This window comes from Schistocerca piceifrons, chromosome 4, assembly GCF_021461385.2.
Source record: "Schistocerca piceifrons isolate TAMUIC-IGC-003096 chromosome 4, iqSchPice1.1, whole genome shotgun sequence".
NCBI lineage: Eukaryota > Metazoa > Arthropoda > Insecta > Orthoptera > Acrididae > Schistocerca > Schistocerca piceifrons.
In genome coordinates this window covers 619,198,123-619,221,125 of record NC_060141.1, presented here as the reverse complement: position 1 = coordinate 619,221,125, position 23,003 = coordinate 619,198,123, and the positions used below count along the sequence as shown (strand labels likewise).

At 40.7% G+C, this 23,003-nt stretch overlaps 1 protein-coding gene across 1 annotated transcript in view; it reads right to left on the bottom strand.

Moving 5' to 3' along the window:
• Positions 1-23,003, bottom strand: part of LOC124796064 (peptide transporter family 1-like) — a 178,140-nt gene that overhangs the window by 15,733 nt on the left and 139,404 nt on the right. Inside the window, exon 8 of the mRNA XM_047260151.1 lies at positions 8,794-9,042. Coding sequence (XP_047116107.1) covers positions 8,794-9,042 — 249 coding nt within the window. The remainder of the gene's footprint in view (positions 1-8,793; positions 9,043-23,003) is intronic.

Genomic DNA, 23,003 nt, shown 5'->3' with positions numbered 1-23,003 from the left:
ATGAAAAAATGTGTTGGTCAGATGTCTGCCAAGGGCCTAGAAAAATGATTATGAAATTTGAAAAGAGATTTTCTTTTAAAGTACAATCCAGCAGAGGAAGAAAAACAATTGGTACAGCATCAGTAGAACATGTTGCTACAGCATTGCAGGAGAGATCAAGCAGTTGTGTGCAAACATGCAGACATAATGAATTGCCAAAACTCTGTACATGCCTCTAAGCATGGCGCATAAAATTCTACAAAACATACTGCATTGCTATCCATAAAAACAACCCATGTTCAGTAGTTGTTTTGTGTTGACTGGCCAGCAAGACAAATGTTTGCTCTAGAATTTCTTGCTCTCATGGAAGTGGACAATTAATGGCCATAGGCCATTCTGTGGACAGATGAAGCCCATTCCTATCTCAAAGGACATGTCACTACACAGAATTGCAGAATATGAGCAACGGAAAATCTGCATGTACATCAACGGATGATGAGTCCTGTTACCCGTACTGTCACTGGTAAATGCTGTGAGAGTCAACTGCGTATCAATGTCATTCTGACACTTCAACAGCAGGGATGTATGGGTAGGGTTATTTTTATGAAAGATGGCTCTCCTTCAAACATTGCACAGGCAGTGAAGCAGCTGCTGCAGGGGCATTTTGGAAATGCCAGAAATATCAGCAATCATTTCCCTACAGCTTGGCCGAGCATATCACTTGATCTTAATCCATGTGACTTCTGGCTGTGTTCAGTGCTCCAGTTGCAATTGTATCCAAATTGAATGCATGCATTGTGCAACACATTTATGGCCCCTGACATACATCGATCTGTTCTGGAAGATGCTGTTTCCCAATTTCAACTTTGGGCTAAAAACAGTGGTCAGCATACTGAACACATCTTGCACCAGCCTCACGACAATTAAAAACTGATTTCATTGTTGCTTTTTATGAGGCTTTTGGCCTCAGGACAATCAAAAATGGATTTTTCCCATCCGATGTAGTATGGCCATGCTGTGATGGATGGGCTTACTTATCTAACAGTGCCACAACTGTTGAATACTGAACTTGTGCAGTCATGCATGCTGCACAGCACAATTTGTTTGATGTGCAACTCATGCAACAGCCATCATATTGCAATTCATCTGTCATTTGTAGCTGAACCCATTAACATTATGTTGAATACTGAACTTGTGCAGTCATGCATGCTGCACAGCACAATTTGTTTGATGTGCAACTCATGCAACAGCCATCATATTGCAATTCATCTGTCATTTGTAGCTGAACCCATTAACATTATGATGCTTACAGTGCCATTTAGTGGAAAAATTTTCAATGTTTTTTTCTCCCCCGCCCCTCACCCCTCCCCATAATGTTTCCCCCTTCTTCGATGATATTCCATTCAAATTTGATGTCATTTTGAGCACAAGTTCTTTTTTTTTACACTGTTCTGAAACTAGAACTTTGTTTAGTAGTTATATGTACAAATAGTAAATGCAGTTGCATTTCAAATGAGACAATACACATTATTTTTCTGAGGCATGTTTATTTCTCAGAGGGGATCACCGATTCTCTAATGAAAACACATTCTGTCAGGAAAAACTAAATACATCCAAGGCTCTTCTAAATGCAGTATATCAGCTGTTATAAAAAACAGATACCTTTCCTAATTTTTGCGCGAGACTGAAATATCTTCACTTCAAGTGATTAGCTAAGCAAAAAAGTTTTATTGAGAAGTGTAACAAGAATCGCTTTGACCTTCATGCTATTTCATACAGTTTCTGGTGCCAAGCTATATGACTGCTGGCATACGGCTTTTGCATTAGTGATGTGATTTTTTTTTTCTCTACTGATCATTAACATTTACAACTTCATGGTGCAAATTGCCTCACTGCATGGCAACTTCCACATTAATCATCAGACTTTGTGATAGATGCTTCAGTTGCTTATAGATAACACCGATAATTTGATTTGCCATGTCCTAGATGTGGTTAGAGCGTTAAAGCATTACACAATTACAAACTGACTGTACAAAATGGATAAGCGTTGCTGAGAGTCCATCTGCGTGGCTTCCTTTGGCCATTGCTCACTATGTCAGGTGGATTTAAATAGGGAACAAAATTGTTGAGGCTTTCGTGGCCAGTTCTTGACTCAGTGCCTGTTGGCTTCTGTCTCAGGAAGATGTGACTAGAACATTAGTCATTAATGACTTCCTGTCAGCAGTGTCCATAGGGACCAGTGAGTAGAAAGGGAGGTCAATGGCTAGGAACAGCCCAGTTTCATGTTATTATGCTGAACTGTTCCATCATTTAGCATATTGGGAACATTACATTCCCCAAGCTGATAGACCCTTGTGATCCTTTCTATCTTAGGATACAAAGAAAGAAACATCATAATCATGAGAGATACAGACATTAGAACAACAACTAGTTGTTGTTCAGTGGTAAGTCAGATCAGTGAGTAGCTTTGCTGTCATCCTTTAGGTAGTTAATAACCTACACAATACAATTTGAACTTATTGTCCTAGTTTCATAATAACAGATTATCAATACATATGTTTCAACCCTGACCTACCCAGGATCAATTCTCATGACAAATATGGATAGGTTGGGGGAGGGGCACACCTGATATATCAATACCGCGGTATCATTAGTGATACATCCTACACCAGTTGAGGCACAATGAGAGCATGGCCCAGGTAAACAATACAGAACAAGTTTATTAAAAAACACACAAACAAAAGCTTCTTCTTGTAGTAAATTATTTACAAGAACTGTTTCTGGTTGCTCATAGTAATCACTGATTTTACATGAGCTCATAAGTGGGTAGATAGCCACAATAATGGACAAAGTCAAAGTCTGATTTCATCCTGAAATTGAACAGTTACATTGTAAAGCACTGATGATGGCCAGTACCAAAGTCCTCCACAGTCTCTGGTATGGAGCCCACTTCTTTGTGATGCCTGAGATAGGTACTGGCACCTGCACAGACCTTGGTGGCTGGCAGTGGCATAGTGTTGCATATTCCAGTGGGTTCATTAGTGAAAGACCTGACTGATGGACCGCTATTTTGGTCAGCACCTGGCCCAGAAGACTTGAAAGTAATGACTGCCTGGCACATCATGGCAGCAACCTAAAGGTTCCGGCAGTGCCAGCATACAGCTGAGAGGACCTATTTGCAGCCACAAGACCTGACCCAGCCAGCAGGTCTGCTGGGCCAGTGACCTCTGGTGTTATTCATGCTGTTGTCTGTCAGCCTGGTGAGCATATCTATCTGTTGTCTGCAGGTGTGGGCCTCCTAGCTTCAATGGGTAGTCCAATCCCATGGCGGTGGGGTTTATGACAAAGAGAGGGTGAACAGCCCACACACAGTATCCTTCCCTCCCCCGGGGCACCCGGATTGATGGAGGTCTGACCTCCCTGTAAGCTGGAGGCTATGTGACCTACTGAAGCACTAACTGGATGGCATAACAAATGGTCCTGGGAGGGGGTGGGGTTAGTCCAGCACTGTGAAAAAGACTTTGAAAGACTACTGGTTGTTGGAAGGATCAGCAAGCTTGGGGGCATGGGAGGTGGGGGGCATGCAGATAGTAGATATATCTGTGGCACGTGGAGCCATTGTGAAGTTGTCTGAAGCAAAAGATGGGTGATAGCTGCCAGCACCCAGCATCGGCAGTTCTTAGAGTGCACCAGTGCCCAGACCTCATCCTTGATATAGTGGTGGGATGTCTGCTGAGGAGGTGGTGATGAGGGTGGGGGGGGGGGGTGTTGATCTAGTAGAATGCAGGATGGAGAGTTGTGGATGGCGTGGCCTACCATGTAGTTTCTCATCTAGGGGTGGAGGTATGAGACTTGAAAAAGGGTCAGCATTTCGTCAAGAGCATGGTGTAGGTGCAGTCTGGCTAAGTGTGATTCAAAAGTGTGGGCAAACCATACTGCCAGTTCACTGGATGCTGGCTGGAAGGGTACCATGCGCACCAAGGTGAAGTGGAAAATTCAGTAGACATGAACAGTGACTATAGTTTCTGGGAGCCCCTTGATGGAAAAAAATATGTGTCAGAGCTTTAATCATTTAAACTGATGATGGGGACAACATGTGTGATGTATAAGAGAATCCACCACCTGCATTGATAACAATGAACCAGGAATAACCCAAAAAGGGGCCTGCAAAATCTAAATTGTGGCATGTCTGAGGTATCTGGCAAAGGCACTGAGCAGGTGCTGCTTTTTTACTCTGACAGGATTAAAATGCTGCAGCCACACTGGCAATGTTGGTGTCAATCTCACACCAATATACATTATGTCTAGCCAGTTGCACAGTCAGAATCATCTGCCACTGTCCCTCATGGAGAAGAGACAATACACATCACCAGAGTGATTGGGACTGTGACCACTGCTCCCCTGTAGTAATAGGTTGCCTTTAAGGGTGGATAATTTGTTGTGAAATACCAAAAAGCTATATGTCTGGAAGATCCAGGTGTTTGCGATCTGTTGGCCGATGATGGTTCACTAGATGGAGCACTTCTCAGATGACTGAATCCTCAGAACAATGCTCGGTATCACAGGAGTACCTGGACAAAAATAATGCCACTGCTGAAGACAATGTGCCATCCTGGTTGGAATATTCAAGTTGGTCTTGAATCATGGTACAGGAAGTTTATGGTCAGTCAAAATGTAAACATGTAATCACGGAATTTTTTCAGGGCAAAAACAATAGCGAGGGCTTCCTTCACTATCTGGCTGTAGTTGGGCTGTGCCTGTGTTAAAGTTTTGGAGATAAATGCAAAGCAATGAGTTGTACCACCCCACCAACTTCATGAGCCAGGACCATGCACAAGCTGTTGTCTGATGTATCAGCTGCCACAATCAAAGACTTAGATGGTTCATAGATTGCAAGCCATGCTGGATAATGAACAACTTGTTTTAGATCCCTGAAGGTTTTGTCACATTTGTAGGTCCAATTCCATTTCACATTTTCCATAGTAACCGATGGCTACTGCAGGGGGATTAAATTTCCTATAATAATTGAGTTGACCTAACATAGATTGGAGAGTTATTTAGTGTCCTTAATGGTGGGAAGTTTCTGGATAGCTTGAATGTAGTGTGCCATGGGCTTTTTTCCTCAGTCACTTAAGACATGGCCTAGATATTTGACCTGGGGTAAAAGAAATCAGGATTTGTCCTTGTTGCACTTGAAGTTGGTCTGCTGGAATACAACAAATAGGGTGTCTATGCCAGTCATTAAATCTTGAGCTTTTTACCCATAACAATCATGTTGACCAGATAATTGGCTGCTCTGGGCACATCAAAAGTCAGGTTTTCTAAATATCATTGAAAATTAGCTGAGGCACTGGTGATGCCAACAGGAAGCCTGTTATAGCAGAAAGACCAACAGGGATGTTGACCACTAAAATATTTCACAGCATTTCATCCAAAGGGAACTGAAAGTAAATATCCTGCAACTCCATCTTCGTGAAAACTTGCCCCCTGGAAAGCATGTCATGTCTTCAATTTTTGGGGGATGGTAGACATTGATGATGGATGAACATTAATCATGGAGAGTGGAAGAGTGTGGTGCTCCACTTCCAGGTTGAGCTGCTGCAGTAAGTGGTAAATTTCAGGCCCTCCATACACCAAAAAGAACATGCACTGCTGAGCATCACCTGAGATACCAAAGCCTAAAGCATTTCCCCATTCTGGCCATGTAGTTTGGCCATGGCTCAACTTTTCTGTCAAATGTTTGCAATGGTGGAAGTGCCACCCAGGATCATTTCACCAGGGAATTCATGTGTGACATGTGGTTGGAGAATTCCAGGGGTATTATGCTGATGACCACCATCTTCTCTACGATTGCTTCCATGGCATGTTGGGTGTTCTGGAGCAGCAGCAGCAGTACCTGGGCAGTAACATCTGATGAGTTAGACATGCTGGTATGGAAGTCAATATCGGTAAACCCACGGTGTACAGGCCACTGTTTATGTGGGGCATAGTACAAGCATGGACAAATACCTAATCACCAGTTGAGATGTTTCCTTCCAGTGCAGGCACAATGAGAATGCAGCCCAAGTAAACATTACAGAACAAATTTATTAAAAACATATACACAGGAGCTCCTTCTTGGAGTGTTATTTACAAAGACTGTTTATGGTGGCTCATGGTAATAACTGATTTTACACAAATTTGTAAGTGAGCGCCAGTAATGGACAAACTTAGGTCTGAGTTCACTCTGGAGTTGAACAGTTAGAATGTAAAGTAGTGGCAATGATCCATATCAAAGCCCTCTGCAATTTCCAGTGTCATTTATCACACCAGAGTGATTGAACACTGGTGTAGATAATCACTTCCTGGCAATGCCTGAGGTATCCATGGGCAGCTGCATGTGAGCAATTACTCGCAGTTGCATAATGTTGAAGATTCTGATGGTTTCCTTAGCGAGAGCTCTGATTGGTGGACCACTACTGCACGTGCAGCAGTTACTGGCAGTCGCATTGTGTTGAAGATTCTGATGGTTTCCTTAGCGACAGCTCTGATTGGTGGACCACTACTGTGATCAGTGCCTGGTCCAGAGGACTTGAATGAAATGACTGCTTGGTGCTGGCCTACAGTCCTGAGCAGTGCCAGGATTCAGCTTAGTTGGACCTACTTGGGGCAATGTAACCTGCAGAATCAAGCAGGTCCGCAGGGGCATTGACACGCTGGTGGTGCTCATGTTGCTGTCTGTTGGTCTGGTGAACATGAAAGGTCATCTGCAGGTGTGACGCCTGTGACAGCTGGGTGGGAAAGTCACAAGACACTGTTATCTTGAACTGAAGTGAAGCTGTATCCTGTTTCATCACCTACCAGTATGCAGCATGTTTCAGACATACAAACCCTGGCATACACCATCTACTTTTTCCATAAAAGGAGAGAGAGAGGTAATTGCAGGGATTGTTGTTCAACAATTTTGTCTTTAATGTCTTCAGTGAAGATGAAATGTTTAACTTTAATCTGTGCCATTTCCAGGGGGAAAAAAAAGTTTCTTGATATTCTACAACAATTTTTATTTATCCACTACTCAGTTTTAGGCTTATTACAAAATTGTCATGTGATTATTTACTGTCACAACTGGAGATAAAATAAAATAGGTGAGACAAGTATAAGGTAATACAAAACTTACAACACTTAAAACTGTGAAGAAGATATTAAACACATTTCATATACAAGGTGACATACAGAGGATAGGCAAAATAATGTGAACAGTGGCAGTAATGGAATAGTTGTGTTTGATACTCAACAATGCAGGTAAGGCATGTGTTGTGCTGGACTCTGCATGTTTAGTACAGACTAGGCGTCACTGAAGGTTGTTTACAAGTAGTGCACACTTTGTATTTGCATTCAGAGAACGAGGTTGATGTGCAGTGAAGGAGCTAACAGAGTTCCAAAGAGGGCAGATTGTGGGGGCCCGATCAGCTAGGGCATCAGTAACCAAGACAGCCAACTTATTGAATGTCTCAAGAGCAACTGTTTCAACAGTCATGACGGCCTACACCAAACATTTACACTGTGTAGTGTAAATGTAATAGTGGGCACAAATCAAGACTAAGTGACAGAGATTGTCATATGCTAACGCAAACTGTGATGGTGTGAGCAGCCATAGCATGGTATTCTGCTGGTCCCATCATTAGCCTCGATGGCCGTGTTACAGCCAATGATTATGTGAACATTTTAGGTTTCAGGTGCACCCCATGATTCAATGTTGTTCCCCAACAATGCTGCCATATTTCAGGACAATAATGTACCCATCCACCCAGCCAGGACAGTACAATCGTGATATCAGGAGCATGCAACTGAACTGCAGTGCTTTCCCTGGCCAGCGCAGATGCCTGACTTTAACATTATTGAACCTTTGAGGGCGGTATTGGAGCGCAGACTCTGGAGCAGATTTCTGCCTCCCTCATTGCTACAGGTGTTAGTAGAGGTTCTGATTGAAGAGCAGCATTACAGTGCACTGGAAACTATACACTCATTATATGCCAGTATTCCAAGAAAAATCATAGCTATATTATGGGCCAATGGGGATCCAACCCCTTATTAATAAACCATTCCCAAGTAAGTACAGGTGTTCACATTATTTTGCCTATCCCCTATACATCTAAGACTGATAAAAACATGCCACTACTAGAGATAGTAGAAATCAACAAGCATGAGACACAGAATGCTAGCTTTGTTTTAAATGAGTAGCTACAATTTTCTTTTTCTCCTCTGTTGCATTAAGTTTCATTTGTGCATATCTGAGGAAGAGGAAACTAGACAGTCACAACACACATTCTGTATTTTACCTCCAGTTACACCAAAGAGCCATCACAAAGTGCTTGCAAGGCTAGAAAAATTTATTACTGAATAAACAAAAATTGTTGCACATCAATAAAAGTTTTTTTTAAAAACATTACCATCATGATATATCAAACTACAATGGTGAATTAAATTAATGCTTCTTTTTCCTTTGTAACTTGAAGAAACTGATCCTCTGACAGCATGTATTCTTGTTAATAGTTTTATGGAACTGAAAATCTGCTGCTATAAAATTAGATATAGAGCAGATTGTAGTGACTTATAGTAGATTTTGATCACTTACAAAATTACCAAAGGAACAAAACTAAACATCCATTATGAAGATGTATAGTACTGATAAAAGTAAATATTTGCTCCGGGCTGTATTTAAGAACTTCTAAGTAGACATACACATCATACTGTGAAATGCACATTTTCAATATATGTTGCAATCCAGTCAACACTGATGTAAAACATTGTGTTACCTCTACAGAAATAGTATACCTCTAGTTTAATCTCTATCGCTCCAGAAGTGATGAAAGCAAAACTTGCAATGATGCCACCAGCAAACATTTTTGTCAAAAGTGATGACACTGTGTTGTTATATCCAATTACAGGATAAATTGATCTGTCAAACAAGGGAATTAGTACCAGAACAATTGCAGGATTTAAGACCTGCATCTGATCTGGTATCAGCTGCATTCCCAGAAAATCCCCACGCATACGTGAAGCTTGAAATGTCCACCGTGAACCCTGAAATAAAAACATACACTTGTTACTACTTAACTCACTCTCACAAACACTATCACTGAAAATGTAGGCTGCAGGCACTAAGTATGAAGTTCTGTCTAGAAGCTCCCAAAATTAGAATTTGGATATAAATGATTATGAGAGCCAATTTGAGTAGATGGGTTTATCTTTGGCAAGTATACTTCAACATCTAGGTAATGAACAGAAGAAGCATTGATAGAAAGTCTGCAGGAAGTGAAAATAGCTTCAAGAGAGACCACAGACTTTTTTAAAGTTTGTCGGTGGCAGTGAAAGTTGTGTTTATGGGCATATGGACATCTCATTTGAAACTGAACAGCAGTTGTCATATTGCAAGGGTTCTCCCTTACCCTAGAGGTGGTGGGGATGGGATGGGGTGGAAGGGTTAGGTGGGGGGATTAAAATGAAAAACATTGAGTTAAGTCCCTGTCACACTGCTTCTTCAACAGGAACACCATTGTCTGTAGGATGTTCTTTCCTCAAGATTATACAGTCAATAATACATTATATCACAATAGCCTAAAGCTTTTAATGGAGCACACAAGAAAGGTCACAATAAGCAATTCATGAACAATTCCGTAATAGATCATGACTGCTTTCAATACACATAAAACTTTACGAGAGATGGAAAGTTGCTACTCACCATATAGCGGAGATGCTGAGCCGTGATAGGCACAATAAAAAGATTCACACAATTATAGCTTTCAGCCATTAACGCCTTTGTCAGCAGTAGACCCACATACACACACACACACTCACGCAAGCGCAACTTGCACACACATCTGCAGTCTCAGAGAGCTGAAACTACACTGCGAGAAGCAGCACCAGTGCATGATGGGAGTGGTGGCTGGGTGGGGGTATGGAGGAGGATGGGGTGGGGAGGGGTAGGGATAGTATGGTGGGAGTGGCCGACAGTGAAGTGTTGCAGTTTAGACGGAGGGTAGGAGAGAAGGTGCAGAGGGGGGAGGGGCTAAGTAGTGGAAAGGATAGAAATAAAAATAAAAATAAAAGAAATTAAAAGACTGGGTGTGGCGGTGAAATGACGGATGTGTAGTGCTGGAATGGGAACAGGAAGGGGGCTGGATGGGTGAAGATAGTGACTAACGAAAGTTGAGGCCAGGAGGGTTACAGGAACATATGTAGTGCAGGGAAAGTTCCCACCTGCACAATTCAGGAAAGCTGGTGTTGGTGGGAAGGATCCATATGGCAGAGGCTGTGAAGCAGTCGTTGAGATGAGGGGTATCATGTTTGGCAGTGTGTTCAGCTACAGGGTGGTCCACTTGTTTTTTGGCCACAGTTTGTCGGTGGACGTTCATGTGGACAGACACCTTGTTGGTTGTCATGCCTACATAGAATGAAGCACAGTAGTTGCAGCTTAGCTTGTAGATCGCATGACTGGTTTCACAGGTAGCCCTGCCTTTGGTGTGATAGGTAATGTTGGTGACCGGACTTGAGTAGGTGGTGGTAGGAGGATGTATGGGACAGATCTTGCATCTAGGTCTATTACAGGGGTATGAGCCATGAGGTAAGGGATTGGGAGCAGGGGATGTGTAAGGATGGACGAGTATATTGTGTAGGTTCGGTGGACGGCGGTATACAACAGTAGGAGGGGTGGGAAGGATAGTGGGTAGGACATTTCTCATTTCAGGGCACGACGAGAGGTAATCGAAACCCTGGTGGAGAATGTAATTCAGTTGCTCCAGTCCTGAATGGTATTGAGTTACAAGGAGAATGCTCCTCTGTGGCCAGACTGTGGGACTTTGGGAGGTGGTGGGAGACTGGAAAGATAAGGCACGGGAGATTTGTTTTTGTACAAGGATGGGAGGATAATTATGGTCACTGAAGGCTTCAGCCAGACCCTCGGTATATTTAGAGAGGGACTGCTCGTCACTGCAGATGCGATGAGCACAGGAGGCTAGGCTGTACGGAAGGGACTTCTTGGTATGAGATGGGTGGCAGCTGTTGAAGTGGAGGTATTGCTGGTGGTTAGTAGGTTTGATATGGGCAGAAGTACTGATGTAGCCATCTCTGAGGCAGAGGTCAACGTCTTGGAAGGTGGCTTGTTGGGTTGAGAAGGACCAGGCGAAGCAAATGGGGGAGAAGTTGTTGAGGTTCTGGAGGAATGTGAGTAATGTGTCCTCACCTTCAATCCAGATAGCAAAGATGTCATCAATGCATCTGAACCAGGTGGGGGGTTTAGGAAACTGAGTTTTTTACGAAGGATTCCTCTAGATGGCCCATCAATAGGTTAGCATAGGATGGTGCCATGCGGGTACCCATAGGTGAGGACACCTTATTCACATTCCTCCAGAACCTTTATCACATTCCTCCTCCTTTATCCAGTCAATGTCAGCTTGGGACTGATATAGGACTTCTCCAGTTTCATGGAGAAGTAACCATAACAGTATATAGGCTATCATGACAATGGGGTCACCACTCACAAATGCATTTTAATGCGACAGCTTCCCAAAGTGTTTGCACATCACATACTGGAGGTGGGACATGGGGATTCAGCTTAGTTTTCCATGGTGAATGTGGAAAACAGGCTAAAAACCACATCCAGGCTAGCCAACATATTGAAACCAGTGAGCAAGGCGGATTCAATCCAGAGCCAGTGCGCCTTCTTGTGTCCCAGATATGGGTACCTTAATGCACATAACTGTTTGTATGGGTAAACCTGGTTCTGTACAATTTATTTTTCTCCCCCAATACAAAAATCATGTTGTAAGGCTAAAAGCCTGACACAGTTATATGAATCAGGCATAAATGCAAACAGTGCTAAATTCCATGAAAAGAGGAATATAGTTCAACACTGGTAGCAATTCTCATATCACCTGTACAAAGAGGTTTGTATTGAATGTGAATATGCCAAATAACTAAAGCAAGACATAATGTCCATTAGTCATTAATGATGAAAATTCAGAAAATACTGTTAATTTCTCATATAGGGGATTTTGGTGCTTTCATTTAACTTTTTAGGGCTGTATGAATGCAAATTACCTGGGAGTAATAGACACACTTGTTTGTTGTTGTGGTCTTCAGTCCAGAGATTGGTTTGATGCAGGTCTCCATGCTGCTCAATCTTGTGCAAGCTTCTTCCTCTCCGAGTAACCACTGCAACCTACATCCTTCTGAATCTGTTCAGTCTATTCATGCCTTGGTCTCCCTCTACGGTTTTTACCTGTCACGCTTCCTTCCAATTCTATAGTGCTGATCCCTTGATGTCTCAGAATGTCTCCAGCCAACCAATCCCTCCTTTTAGTCAGGTTGTGCCACAAATTATTCTTCTCCCCAATTCTATTCAGTACCTCCTCATTAGGTATGTAATCTACCTAATCTTCAACATTCTTCTGTAGCACCACATTTTGAAAGCTTCTATACTCTTCTTGTCTAAACTATTTTCCATCCATGATTCACTTCCATAGATGGCTACACTCCTACATATACTATCACAAAAGACTTCTTGAGATTTAAATCTATACTCGATGTTACCATATTTCTCTTCTTCAGAAATACTTTCTTGCCATAGATAGTCTACATTTTACACCCCCTCTACTTCAACCAATAATCAGTTATTTTGCTCCCCAAATAGCAAAACTCATCTACTACTTTAACTGCCTATTTCGTAATCTAATTCCTTCAGCATCATCTGATTTAATTTGACTACATTCCATTATCCTCGTTTTGCTTTTGTTGATGTTCCTCTTATATCCTCTTTTCAAGCACTGTCCATTCCGTTCAGCTGTCTTCCAGGACCTTTGCTGCCTCTGGCAGAATTACAGTATCGTTGACACACCTCAAAGTGTTTATTTCTTCTCCATGGATTTTAATTCGCCATATTTTTCTTTTGTTTTCTTTACTGCTTGCTTAATGTACAGGTAGCATAACATCGGGGACAGGCTAAAACCCTGTCTTACTCCCTTCTCAACTACTGCTTTCCTTACATAGCCCTTGACTCTTATAACTGCCATCTGGTTTCTGTACAAATTGTAAATAGCCTTTCACTCCCTGTATTTTACCCCTGCCACCTTCAGAATTTGAAAGGGAGTATTCTAATCAACATTGTCAAAAGCTTTCTATAAGTACACAAATGCCAGAAACATGGGTTTGCCTTTCCTTAATGTATCTTCTAAGATAAGTCGTACGGTCAGTATTGCCTTGCTTGTTCCAACATTTTTATGGAATCCAAACTGATCTTCCCTGAAGTCAGCTTTTACCAGTTTTTTCATTCGTCTGTAAAGAATTCGTGTTAGTATTTTGCAGCTGTGACTTATTAAACTAGTAGTTCAGTAAATTTCTCACCTATTGACATCTGCTTTCTTTGGGATTTGAATTATTATATTCTTCTTTAAGTATGAGGGCATGGCTCTGCCAAGGCTATCAGTAGTTCTAATGGAATGTTGTCTATTCCTGGGGCCTTGTTTTGATTTAGGTCTTTCAGAGCTCTGATGAATTCTTCATACAGTACCATATCTCCCAGTTCATCTCCATCTACGTCCTCTTCCATTTCCATAATTATGCCCTCAAGTACATCGCCCTTGTATAGACCTTCTATATACTCCTTCCAACTTTCTGTTTTCCCTTTGCTTAGAACTGGGTTTCCATCTGAGCTCTTGATATTCATACAAGTGTTCTTTTCCCCAAAGGTCTCTTTAATTTTCCAGTAGGCAGTATCTATCTTACCCCTAGTGATATATACTTCTATATCCTTACATTTGTCTCTAGCCACCCCTTCTTAGCCATTTTGCATTTCCTGCTAACCTCATTTGTGAGACGTTTGTATTCCTTTTCACCTGCTTCGTTTACAGCATTTCTGTATTTTCTCCTTTCATCAGTTAAATTCAATATCTCTTCTGTTACCCAAGGATCTCTACTAGCCCTCATTTTTTTACCTACTTGATCCTCTGCTTCCTTCACTATTTCATCTCTCAAAGGTACCCATTCTTCTTCTACTGTATTTCTTTCCCCCATTCTTATCAATTGTTCCCTAGTGCTCTCTCTGAAACTCTCTACAACATTCGGTTCTTTAGGTTTATTCAGGTTCCATCTCCTTAACTTCCCACCTTCTTACAATTTCTTCAGTTTTAATCTGCAGTTCATAACCAATAAATTGTGGTCAGAGTCCACTTCTGCCCCTGGAAATGTCTTACAGTTTAAAACCTGGTTCCCATAACTATCTGAATAATTTCTATTACAGGGTGTATATGCAGACAAGGAAAAAAAATTCCCGGATTTTTCCCAGATTTCCTGGTTAAAAATACATTTTCTCCTTGGTGAAAATACACTTTTTCTGTGTTAAGTGACAGAATACTTTCCCTCGGAATTGTAAAACTTATTCTTTGAATGGATATGGTTTTATGCAGCAGCACAGAATTTCCCAGAACTTCAGAAAACAAAACTCCGAAAAAAACATGTTTTGGAAAGATCTTTGAAGTGCAGCAACATGTACGCTGCATATTTTCATATGACAAAAGTATAAATTCGAATTCCACCAACAGGAGAAGTTAATGGTTTAAATTAATGCACGTGGTGTTGCTACATGAAAAGCAAAGCTTTCACATATAATATTTGTCTCAAATATTAATAAACTACAAGAGAAGCCAAGCTTTCACATTAATGTTGATCTGTTTACCGCACGTTACACTTTAAGATACATCACACAAATACGCCAGTAAAATTTTTAACACTGGCATAAATCTCTGATATTCTGGGCTCGAAATTCATCTAAATGGCTCATCATCAAAGAGTTGACTTTTAAAAGAGAGCAAATGCTCTGTGATTTAAGAAATTCATCGTACATTTTCGCATATAGTTCATCTTGCATAAGAGGAAAATTTACTTTGAAAATAATGCTTTTTGAACAACAATTCACAATATTTTCCCACGACCTGTTAGAAATAGATTCATTTCAGCAGTTGCCACAGGGCGCCAGATAAGAGGCGTCACCGCGCTTGCACAGCTACGGTGACATAGGAATCCCATATGTTCGTATGTGTAAAACATTAAAAGATCTTACATCATACACAACTCGCTATTAAAATTGCTACACCATGAAGATGATGAGCGACAGATGCGAAATTTAACCGTCAGGAAGAAGATGCTGTGATATGCAAATGATTAGCTTTTCAGAGCATTCACACAAGGTTAGTGCCGGTGGTGACACCTACAACATGCTGACATGAGGAAAGTTTCCAACTGATTTCTCATACAAAAACAGCAGTTGACTGGCGTTGCCTGGTGAAATGTTTTGTGATGCCTCATGTAAGGAGGAGAAATGTGTACCATCACGTTTCTGACTTTGATAAAGGTCGGATTGTAGCTTATCGCGATTGCGGTTTACCGTATCGTGACATTGCTGCTAGCGTTGGTCAAGATACAATGACTGTTAGCAGAATATGGAATCGGTGGGTACAGGAGGGTAATACGGAACGCCGTGCTGGATCCCAAAGGCCTCGTATCACTAGCAGTCGAGATGACTGGCATCTTATCTGCATGGCTGTAATGGATCGTGCAGCCACGTCTCGATCCCTGAGTCACCAGATGCGGACGTTTGCAAGACAACAACCATCTGCACAAACAGTTCGACAATGCCTGCAGCAGCAAGGACTGTCAGCTCGGAGAACATGGGTGCGGTTACCCTTGACGCTGCATCACAGACAGGAGCACCTGCAATGATATATTCAACAACGAACCTGGGTGCACAAATGGGAAAACGTCATTTTTTCGGATGAATCCAGGTTCTGTTTACAACATCATGATGGTCACATCTGTGTTTGGCGACATCACGGTGAATGCACATTGGAAATGTGTATTCGTCATTGCCATACTGACGTATCATCCTGCGTGATGGTATGGGGTGCCATTGGTTACACGCCCCAGTCACCTCTTGTTTGCATTGACAGCACTTTGAACAGTGGACGTTACATTTCAGATGTGTTATGACCCGTGGCTCTACCCTTCATTCGATCCCTGCGAAACCCTACATTTCAGCAGGATAAAGCAAAACCACATGCTGCAGGTCCTGTACGGGCCTTTCTGGATACAGAAAATGTTCGAGTGCATTTCTTCTTGGTGTAGCAATTTTAATTGCCAGTATTGTATAATAAAAGAAGCAAGACATCAGAGGATACTGCAAGAGCATTGGAATTTTGTGAACCATACTAAAGTGTATAGTTCACCTTACAGTGCGGATTCGTATGTCCAGATTCCCTATGACATAGGCCTCAACCTGATGTGAAGCTTTTCATTGTGGTTTTCAGGACGTAAATTTTCTTGGAGTACCAGAACCACACCAGTCTTGGGTACTATTTGTATTAACAGCTTCTCATGTTTGGTTCTATATTATGGCATAAAGCCATACGTGCTAGAAGATGAAAACGTGCACTTGAAATGAAGCAAACAGTTGAAACTAGCCAATAGTGTGGCATTAAACACTTTGTTTCAAATAAATTGACTGGCTTAGCAGGAAAGCTTAATAAAAGCCAAATTTCTTTAGCAAACTGGCAAAAATAACTTTATTGTTCTGCAAGGCGATTAATGCTTGACTGTCAGAAAGGTGGAAATAAAATCAAATCTGAAAGTAGTAACATACTTTAGCCTTCCGTAATTATGTGAATGTATTTCAATTCACTTGATAGCTCCCAGCCATTCAGACTGCTCTGCGCATCAGAATATCAAAATTTTTTAAGAAAAGGGACTTTTCAAAAATAAGGTTATTTTGTAGCACACATCTTTATGAAGAGTCTGATACTTAAAACATATATCTTCGAGGAAATGTAAGACACATTATTTGGTTGTATGTGTGCAGTGCAGTGCCACGCCTCTTCAAACAACATTCTTATACCGCACCTCACTGTATTTTGCTCTGTGGAACTCAAACGTGTATATTTTGTAATGGACGCCATCAAACTATTTCAGGACAGTGTAAATTATAATGTCCTGTAGTGCCTCTCCTGATCCCAGTTGGCCGGTTTGACATCCTGCCCCTCTTTAAAAAGAAACTCGCAATTAATACTGGATGGGATTATTTGTAATTGTTAGAACAAGAACTCTTCAGAAAATTTGCACTCTTTATTACCTATTAACTAATAACTTGCTGTTTTGTGTGACATAAAATTAAATATAGGATACGTAAAACCAGTTAAGACAAGAGACAGGAAGACATTTTACATTTCTTCAATCCTTAGGTCCTAGCGATTTTTCTCTCTAATCTTACGACAGCTTTACATGGTGTGCTTTCCTTTCTGCAAAGAACTATTACCTTATCACAGTATGTCAAACGCTTAGTTGCATAAAAAATAGAAATGTCATTGTCTAATATTGAAAAAGCTGTTAATACAAATAGTACCCAAGACTTGTTGTTTCTCGATCTGATTATATCTATTTTGTCACTGTGTGCTGGATAAAACAAAATAGGGCTTTCTAGTATTGCAGCAATTGTAACACACACCAAATAAGTGAGACTGTTTTAGCAATAATGATCTTTTTATAATAAGACAGAATGTAATTCATGAAGTACCAATACAAAATACCTATTTGGCCTACTACAAGCAAAAAGCTTTATGTTAGGAAATAGTTTCACATTTCATTCATACACTCCAGTTTCTCATGTATGAGACTGAAAAGAAGTAGAACAAAATTTTTGTATAAATTTGGAATCGTCTTATTCTTCCATAATTTGTATGATGTCCCCATTTCTTCTCCTTCCTTGTTCTAACAAACAGTCTTGTCATCACTAATTCTGTAACTATTCCTACCACTGTCAAAACTCATTTTCCAGTTAACTTTACTAATCCTGCCACAATCACTGGTTTAGTTATCCAGCGACTATTCCCTGGTTAGGCGTTATTATGTGTTCGTACAACACGTTTTAAGTGCTACTCCCAGAATGGAACTCAAGTGGCCGCTAGCCGGGCCTTGTTTAGTGTAGCAATCTGGCCAAAATCTTTCCGTCAAAATGTCACTTTCTTGGATACACTGGGAAGATGATACGTAATCTTTCTTACTCGTTATTCTTGTTAGTCAAAAATGGCTCTGAGCACTATGGGACTCAACTGCTGTGGTCATAAGTCCCCTAGAACTTAGAACTACTTAAACCTAACTAACCTAAGGACAGCACACAACACCCAGCCATCACGAGGCAGAGAAAATCCCTGACCCCGCCGGGAATCGAACCCGGGAACCCGGGCGTGGGAAGCGAGAACGCTACCGCACGACCACGAGATGCGGGCTCTTGTTAGTCGTTTTTTCCACTCTGGTAGTCTGAATCTATAGATTTCGCTAGTAATTATAACAAAGCTGAACATTCACAAACCAAATCAACCACATGAACAAGCAGCACTTATCATTCACCTGTTTGGCTTTATTCCGCTCAGCTCGTATAGCCCCATCCCGTTTTGTCTGCAGGAAATTTTCTTTCTAGATGTGACGAGGATTCCCGTGGTGGAATGTATGTGACTGCTTTCTAAATATTTTTGTAACATCAAATAAGCTCTAAGAAGTCTTCTGTTGACTATAAGGTGAAACATGGTTGTCCATAAGCATTCCTATTGGACACTGTGGCATCATCTTTAACATTAGGCAAGTACCTCAAATTTATTTCATGGTGTTCTTCATGGCAAGAGCTTCTTGGAAATAAGCTAAACTCAATGGCTTTTCACTTATGTTCTGTACACCAAAATTTAAAGATGGAACTTTGGGAGTTTTATCTTAAAGACAGTGTGGAAATAGAAGATAATTCACTAGCTGTTTATGTTAAGTATTATGAATTTCTGGAAATTAACATCCAAGTGCCTAGAATCTCTGCACGACAAACTTAACAATGAGACAGCTCTATTGCAGAGGTGCCCTTTTTATTCCTTATTTGGACTCTCTGGTTACATCACATCTGTGGATATCAACATAACAGAATGGATACACAGTGATGTTCAAATTAAAGCAGTTAAAAAGGCTGCCGCTGTGTTACAAATACGCTCTAAGAAAAAAAGAGGAAAGGGTGCACAATGAAGGAATTATTTGAATGGGATGGAAATCATTGGATGTGACATGCATGTACAGACAAACATATGATTACAGTCTTAGAAAAATTTGATGATTTGTTCAAGAGAAAGCTTCACAAATTGAGCAAGTAAATATGTAGGTCCACCTCTGGCCCTTATGCAAGCAGTTATTCATCTTGGCATTGACTGATAGAGTTGTTGGATGTCCTCATGAGAGATATCATACCAAATTCTGTCCAGTTAATGTATTAGATCTGAAAACCTTGAGCTGGTTGGAGGACCCTGTCAATAATGCTCCGAACATTCTCAATTTATGGAGAGATCCAGTGACCTTGCTGACCAAGGCATGGTTTTGCTAACTCCAAAGACAAGCAGTAGAAACTCTCACCCTGTGTGGGCAGGCATTATCTTACCTGAATGTAATGTATTACATAAACATCAACACTCTGCAAACCACTGTGAAGTGCAGGCAGGGGCTACTTCTCACTGCTCTTCTTCTTATTTCTTTTGTTTATGGAGAATGGGAAGAATGAATGCTTTACTGCCTCTGTATATAAAGTACAACTCTAATCTTGTATTTGCAATCACTATGCGAGCATTACATAAGGGGTGGTAGTATGTTCACAAATTCTTCCCTGGTTCTTGAAACTTTGTAAGGATTTCACAGGGTATAGCATTTACATTCAAGCTCTGCCAGTTCAAGTTTTTCAGCATCTACTTGACACTCTCCCATTGGTCAACCAAACCTGTGACCATTCATAACATCTTTCTTTGTATATATTTAACACCCTGTGTTTGTCTTATCTGCTACAGCTTCCACACACCTGAGTAATGTTTTATGAAGGGACATATGAGAGTTTTGTAAGCAATCTCCTTTGTTAACTGAATGCACTTCCCTTGCATCCCATCAATAAATGAAAGTCAGCTGCATGCTTTACTAACAACAGCTTAATGACCATTCCATTTCATATCCCAACAAACTGTTACACCCAACTATTTGTTTTCCAACTGTAACTAATAGAGATTGAAACTGAAGGATACTATGTTTTTGTTTTGTTTTGTGAAATGAAGAATTTTACAATTTTACAATTATGAACATTTGAAGCATGTTGCCAAGCCAATCATTGTACCACTTTGAAACTTTACTGAGATCTAACTGAATATTCGTGTTGACTGTTTCCCCACAGTACTTGCTAGTAGATAACTGCACCATCAAAACATTCTGAGGTTACTATTAAAATCGACTGCCAGGTCATTAATATACAACATGAACGAGGGTCCTAATACACTTCATTGGAGCTAGCCTAAAGTTACTTCTACGTACGCCAATAACTCTCCAAACAATAACATACTGAGTTCTCCCTACCAAGAAATCCTCAATTCAATCAAAAATTTGATATGTCTGTCATGGACAATAGTGAATCGAAGTAGCAGCAATAAAAGCAGACAGGTTTCAACATAAGAGTGTGTATTTGTGTTTCTGATATCTCTGTTTAACATGCAGTAGAATAAGTCAAGTTGTCATTGGAAGATGAGAATTTATAGAGACTTATGACAGCAGGAAGGAGGATATGGTGAGATACAAGCTGCCCCAGTCAGAATTCATCAACATCAGTCCACTCACAACAGACACAGGTCTATCTTATGAGTGGCCCAGCATTTACCATCATTTTGCCAACAGAAAACAAAAAGTTTGGTTAAAAAAAGTGAAAACAATTTTTTTCTATCGTGGAATAACAAAAGATCAAATGATAAGGCAATGTTCATCTATGTGGTTAGCCAACTTGATCAAAGCTTCAATCTGTGATAGAAGATATCATTATTGCTCCATCAGTGTCCAATTGTTAAGAACACTTGAAGTAAGCATTGGTTGGTTGATTCAGGGAGGGGGGAAGGTAAGGAACCAGGCAGTGAGGTCATTGGTCCCAATGGATTATGAAAAGCTGGGGAAGGAAGTCAGCCAAGCTCTTTCAAAGAAACCATCCCGGCTTTTGCCTGAAACTATTTAGGAAATCAATGAAAACCTAAATCAGGACAGATGGATGCAGGATTGAATCATCATCCTCTCGAATGTGAGTCCACTACATCACCTCACTCAGTGAAGTTAGCATTGATACAGTGGGTTTCCAGATCAGCAGAACAATAGATTCACAAGTTATTATATAGCAAAAAGATGGGAGACAAAACCTCTTCACAATATCTACGGCATCTTAGCCATGTATCTGACACATTAACGGTTCAAATGGCTCTGAGCACTATGGGTCTTAACATCTGAGATCATTAGTCCCCTAGAACTTAGAACTACTTAAACCTAACTAACCTAAGGACATAACACACATTCATGCTCGAGGCAGGATTCGAACCTGTGACCGCAGCAGTCGAGCGGTTCTGGACTGAAGCGCCTAGAAACCTCGGCCACAGTGGCTGGCTGACACATTAATGCTGGACTCATTGCTTCAGGTGTTGTGGACAAGCTGGTTGCCACTACCTGTGCAAACTGTAATAAATTCGCATTCAGAATTGAGATTAAGTATGTTGGCAGATGTTGGTGATTGCATGCAGGGAACATTTTAACTTCCACTAGCATCAGTCACAGTGTGCCCACAGCAACAGGTAACAACGATAACACAAGGAGTTGTGGCACTACAAAACAAGAGCTTCCCAGATATCCAGAAAGAGTTACAACAAATGAAAGACAAAATACAGTACTGTTGTGCCAAATAAGAGACTTCAACAGACTGTGAGAGGTCACAAGACGGGGACCATACTTCATGTCATATGCATATCAGAGTGTTGAACATTTACATGTTTTGTTACAAGTTATTGGTTACCTTCTAAATGAAAATATTTTTAAGATTTTTGACTTATTTCACGTATCTGTCATAGTTACCAGCACCTTTAGTGACCAGCCATTTAGTTGCAAGTTTAGGTAAAGAAGAGCAGCAGATCTTGAATGTGGCAATAGGCAGACGAGGAAGCACATACACATTCTCCCACAGTTTTTTTGTATCAGACATATTTTCAAGTTCCAAATTCCTGATTAGACACAAGCTCACATTCTTTCTTGGCCTCACACAAGATGCAACAAGTTCAAAGACAGAATTTCCAATTTCAAATATTTCTAAAACTAGAATAATTTTAACCATTAGTACATATCGATTGTGACAATTTAATTTCTTTTTATACATTTTAGCCTGAAATATAATACATCATATACAAAATCAAATGAAATTCTTTCAGTAAAATAGCTAAGAATGTTCACCTATATGAGAAGTGGCAATATACATGGTATTGGTTATTTCTATAAAAAAAAATAGGTGGTGTTAGAGGAAGGTGCAGGAAATTAATTCCTCCAAATTTTTTATTTTGTCCTCGACATCAGTTGAGATATTACAAATCATGCATATTACTCCATCAACTTTCCAACTCCACTGACACAATTTGCAACAATCTGCCTCTAGAGGACTCTGAATTGTAGTGTGTAACATTGCAGTAGGTTGATGCTTAAGAAATATCATGGTGTAATCCCTCAGAATACTGAAAGCATGAATTTTAAGAGCTCACTCACACATTGAGCACCCACTGCTTCAGCATAACAATGTCAGACCATGAACGAGTGCTGCAACATCTGTAACAGTCCAATGCCTTCGGTTCACTGTCATTGATCATCATCCTCCATACAGTCCCAACTTGGCCCCAACCAATTTTAATCTGTTTCCAAAACTTAAAGGACACCTTTGAGAACTTCACTTTGATAGTGATGAAGCAGTGCAAGGAGAGGTGAGGTTGTGGTTCCATCAACTCTACAGTGACTTTATCAACAAACTGGTCTCTCCTTGGGAGAAACATGTCATTACCAGAATAACTATGTGTCGAAATAAATTGTAGACATGAAGAATAAAGATGTAGAATGTTAATTAAGTTTTTGCATAAAACATTTGGGGCCAT